This window comes from Rhipicephalus microplus, chromosome X (assembly GCF_043290135.1).
Source record: "Rhipicephalus microplus isolate Deutch F79 chromosome X, USDA_Rmic, whole genome shotgun sequence".
Taxonomy (NCBI): Eukaryota; Metazoa; Arthropoda; class Arachnida; order Ixodida; family Ixodidae; genus Rhipicephalus; species Rhipicephalus microplus.
In genome coordinates, this window is record NC_134710.1 from 416,864,702 (window position 1) to 416,870,067 (window position 5,366).

General features: G+C 42.1%; 1 protein-coding gene across 1 annotated transcript; it reads right to left on the reverse strand.

Annotated features, from left to right (window-relative positions):
* Positions 1 to 1,585: 1,585 nt before the first annotated feature.
* LOC142777427 (uncharacterized) lies at positions 1,586 to 5,048 on the reverse strand. The gene is made up of 2 exons (XM_075881809.1): positions 4,411 to 5,048; positions 1,586 to 1,944 (listed from the first exon to the last, which is right to left on the reverse strand). Exons 1-2 carry the CDS (start codon positions 4,810 to 4,812, stop codon positions 1,855 to 1,857), a joined length of 492 nt encoding a protein of 163 aa, XP_075737924.1. The 5' UTR covers positions 4,813 to 5,048; the 3' UTR covers positions 1,586 to 1,854.
* Between the last annotated feature and the right edge of the window lie 318 nt (positions 5,049 to 5,366).

Here is a 5,366-nt window from a genome sequence, read left to right on the forward strand (position 1 = left end):
TTTCGACGACATTTGCAGTGTAACATGCAGATACGGGGCCAATTTTGCATCCCTCCTCATCTTCACTGTTTTTATTCTTTTCAGCTTTTATTCTTTGTTTTGCCTGTTTACTTCTATTTGTATACCTCTCGCTTTACGTATTTCTTATTCTTTCTTGCTCTTTCAATTTATCTTCCCGTTTTTTCCATTTCTTTCTATTTCGCGTTTGACTCTTCTCTTTTTCTATTTATAATAAGTGTAGTTATGCCTTCTTTACGCCTAGTTCTCCTCTGAATGGAATAAGAGATCATAATTATTGAGGCGCTCCAAGAGCAAGTCTTCTCGCTGGAGAAAGAGAACGCTCCACGAGTTAAACAAGGAGCATTGCCACCGCTTAGTACAGCATGTTACACATCACATAACACCATACGAACGCGGGGCCCACATAAGGTGATCCGCACTTAGTATGCGTGGCGGCAACTTTGACCACGCACATCGCCTTGAGTGTTACGAATACAAGAATACTTGAAAAAAAATTGCCCGTTCTTCATGCTAAAAAAGGTTGAAAACGTATTACGCAACTTTTATGCCTTACCAGCACTAGCTAGAACAACACGCGCATAAGTGTAGCCCAACCAGCCGGAAGCATTTATTGACCATATGCGGCTGCCACTCAAGCACCGCTATCTTGGAATCATAACTCTCCAGTTCGGTATTCTTATCAAGTGAACAAAACGTGCTACGGTGAACTAGCACGCACGAAAACGCTCGAGCCTTTGAATTCAAGTCTCATGACAATCCTCGTTTCATATTACGACCCAAAAAACCGGGAAACATTCGTATAACGCATCGATATGAAGGCGCTCATCAATCCAACTGTGCTCTCGAATTTATTACTTTTCGTAAGTATTACTAAATATTATCAAGCACCCAGCACTGTAGAAAAGAGTTTCCCATAAAGCCCCTTTATCTAGTTTCTTAAATACCAAAAGGTCACCTACCAACCTAACGGCCGCTTCCAAAGCTAAAGAAATGCTTGTAAAATTAATCCGCCGACAAGTCCTTTTTTTAGCAGAAGTAATTGTTCCAAAATTCTTCAAGACCTCTTTGTACTTGGAAGAACTGAAGAATATGTCTATATATAAAATGTTCAAGGGTTTTTGGCACACCTGCCATGTGATATAAACCTTTTAAAGGAAGCTTCCAAATCTGTCCGATATGGTAAGAACACAAAGGAACGAATGAGATTGAAGGCTTTCATCGTGAAAAATTTAGCTGCATTTATCACCTCAAACTTAACCGTTCTTTAGCTAGTGCTCTGTACCGCCGCAACGTGGTAGAAAACAGCCCCTTTTCTCCCTTCTGTCAATTTTTCTAATGCCTCTTCACACACTTTTAATGTTATTTTTAATTAGTCTTGGCTCATTATAATTTAGGGATGCAAGAGAGCACAAAGCACACACACGCATTAAAGTAAGCAGTTCACGCTTTCAAGCAGACAGAGCTCATTTCTTCTCTTCTACGCACTCGTCTATATTGTGCACATACTGACTTCAATGCAAGTTCACAGTGAAACATAATTGGCCAATCATGTACTTTTATTTTCAAAGCATACACCAAATAAACATATTCACATATATTGAAATAATGACAGAATACGCTGGCCGTATATCTTCACCACTTGGCCATCGACAACTGTGTTTCGATCTCCGGCTGGGGACCGAGGCACAGTTTTCAGCCCCTCTGCAGTGGACGCCGGTTGCCCTGCTGGACAACGCCGCTGTTGTCGGCAACACAGCTGCACGAACGGCTACCGCCCACCGGGAAGCACTGATCCGCCAGACGGTCGCCGAATTTCGCAACCGTCTCGCTCCTTCAGCTCAGGAATACACGGGAGAAGCGGGGCAGTCGACGCTGCTGGCTGCTACCGTGTCGCCCAGACGGACACCAAAACAACGGCGCAGGCTGCGGTTAAAGAGAACCCAATACAACACAATGCCCCAGACCCCTCACTTTCGTTTAGCCATTTTAGCGGCTGCAGGATACAGTTGTCATCTAATTATACGCTCAACCACGATGTTTAGCCAAGTACGTACGTCACACCTGAGTACGAAGGCTCTTGAATTTGAGACGCCACTGACCGACAGATCCGCTTGCATTAACCAGCTGGCAGCACCCTACACACAGAGCCTGCTGCCTTTGAATGTAACCTTGGAAACAATACAACCAAAGCCCCACATTCAATTAAACGTATGAATTAGTGTAAAGCGCCGTCATATGCAGCTCCTAACGGGGGTTTGTATTTGTTGATTTAGAGACCATTAACAGTTCATAATTTCCCAACAACGGCGATAACAGGGATTGATCATTTGAATGTGACAGCGTCTTGCAAATCCCACATAAATGGCTATACAAAGTTAGAAACAGAAGGCCTCCCGGGATCAAAGCTAGCCATTGTTAAAGCAGCTTTGGAGAAAGATCACATGCAGACGTAATGTCATGGAACAACTGTGATTACAGTGCAGTCTATGCAACTTCTTAACAGTGTAACAAACGTAATTATCTATTATTATGACTCAGGTTAGGTTAGTCATCCCAAGTTACAACTAACTGTGGGTACACTGTAACCGCTGTTTTAACACCAGCATATTAGAGGATACATTTATACTTTTATTAATCAACAAACTATATGAGAGTGTTTTATACACTACTAGAATACGCTAACGGCTGATACGTTACGTAAGATATTGACATATCATCGCCGTGTTGCATGTATTTTGTTTTCATAAAACTTCCGTCTCTGCTCCAACGTAAATGATGTGTTAGGAAATACTACGAGTTACAGTTTAACCCTCTGGGTAATCATGAAGCCTCGAATGCCCACTGTGTCAACAGCTACTCGGTTTACATGAAAACGTGAAATCCTGGTCTTTCTCGTAACACTTGGCTTAAAGCCAAAAGAGGTATTCACTCAAATGCAAAGGTGTTTTAAAAGGGTGTGTGATTTGTTCTTTTGGGGTCTAATGGGGCATTCAATTTCATTGCGCAGCACGAGCTGCGTCTGCACGCTTACTGCCTTACTGCCTCATTGTCACAAGACCTAATCATGAGGCTTTAGCCAGCCAGAAATAGACGTGTGTTTGATTAAGTAAGCACCCAGTGTCACTTGACTCGGAGGCAGCTACTAAAGATGCAAGTAATAACATTAGAGCCGGGCAACACGTAAAAACCTAATCACACTGAAGCAGCGAAATCATAGAATATAGTTTGATGCTTGTTTATTGGTTTTCGCATGAAGTAGGCATAAATGAAAATTCTCAAAATCATACGTAATCTAACGAATGAAAATGGAACAAGGAAAACTTATCGTATTGTCTTTGGGGAACGATATACGGGCTGAGAAAATGATGGAAATTATTTTTCTGTGCCGCAATAGATGGCTTCGGCTGATGCATGCCGCACGCAATCTCATTGAGTTTTTTCAATATTTTGACAGTTGCATGCCAGCTGTAACTCGAAATAGTAACCAAAAACAATTGACAAGCCGACCAGGGTTGTTTCTTTCATGTTATCTGTCAAGGTGGTCGAAATTTCCGGAGCCCTCCACTACGGCATCTCTCATAATCTAATGGTGGTTTTGGGACGTTAAACCCCACAAATCAATCAAGCATACCCCCTAAACACATATAGTCAACATAGTAAACAAACACAAAAGACATGATTTTCCCAACACTGCGCTGCAGATTGGTTGGCATCAAAAATGTGAGACTTTAGTTAACCCAACTGAACACAATGGAAGTCTGCGACCAATATTTAGATCTAGGCAAGAGTATGGCAAAATTAGCAAACAGTGGCAAGCACCCTATTGCGATTATTCAACCAAAGTCGAGATATTCAATGGTGGCCAGGGTGACCCCAAGTTATTCAATAGAATGATTTATAAGTTTTTTCGTACTAAACCACTTTTAATTACGAGACACGCCACAGTGGTGGACTCCAGAAACTTAGACCATCGGTTTTATTTAACATGCAATTATCGCTCAACGAGAAGGTCCTCTAGCCTTTTGCCTCCACCGAAACGCGACCGCACGGCAGTGATCTAACCCGTTACCGTCAGGTACAAAAACGAGCGCCGTAAGCAGAATATCGGAACGGTGGCGCAATGAGCCAAATAATGTTTTTTGTCTTAAAAAACTTTGTTAGCACATATCAGCCTGGTTATTCTCAGTTGCACTGTTCTTAAATGTAAGAGATTCAAGTTCTCTTACAGTTAAATCTTGTTAACAAATCTATCCGGACCCGAAAGCCACGTTGAGTAGAGGCGAATAGGCAAAGACAATGATTAATACTGTGGCTTGATATAGTACGCTGTAAAATACACGCACTGTGCTATGTGTCAGAAAGGCTGCGCCTATGTATCAGTGCACTAACCTGAATAGCATGGCCTTGGTCAGCAGGTCTGCCCTTGGAATGGGATCGGCTGGAATTACGCGCTGCATCGTGGTAGACGAAGAGGCTTGGATCGTGTCGGACACCCATGAAGGCTACGTAGCCCAGTGCTGGTGCGATGCTGCATTGATCGGCTGAGCATTCGAAGACATTCTTTGCAGGAACGAATGAAGGTTGAGACAAGGCGCCCACACCAAGTTCCAGCTCTTGCATCGGAGGCGTGCTGTAGGTGACGTTGCCCTCCTTTTCTGCCGTCAGGAAACAGACGCCAGTGCGGGGTAACGGCGTTTCCATCATCACGGTAGAAGGAGACGAGGACCCCATATTTGAGATTTCAGGTAAGAACCCGAAAACCCTAAAAAGCACAGAAAAAGAAGCCTGCATAAGGTTTTGGAACACTTTTCCTCAGCCTGCGCGTGAGCCGAGTCTCCCACATCTAGTCTTCGTTTTTCTTCACCACATAAAATTTGCCTACAAAAATATATTGAAAAACTTCTTTTTCAAAAAAAGAAAATTTAGATATTCATATTTACATCAATTTTTATTAAGTCTTACCTTTTTCAAAGCGTCTTCGTAGTAATCATTTATTTAAGAAATCCCAATAGGTTAAAACACGATGCTCTGTGAATGATATAGAATGTAAAATTCAAACTTGCGTTTTTTTGTACCAGTCTACCTTGTAATTTTTAGTCAATGCACATTTTCCAGCATATTCTTATTCTATCCCTCGCAATTGCGTAATATCGTCTTGAGAAAAAAAATATTGCTGGCATGCTAACTTACATCACTCTACATTACGTCTGAAAACTTATATGATTGGTAAGCGCTTGTATAGTTGGCCGAAAAAGAAAAAATGTATCATGTGTCAAGACGAAATCTCCCGCTCATTTTTTAACCAATACTTTTCTTGGGTTTAACTGACTTTCAATTGTCCCGGC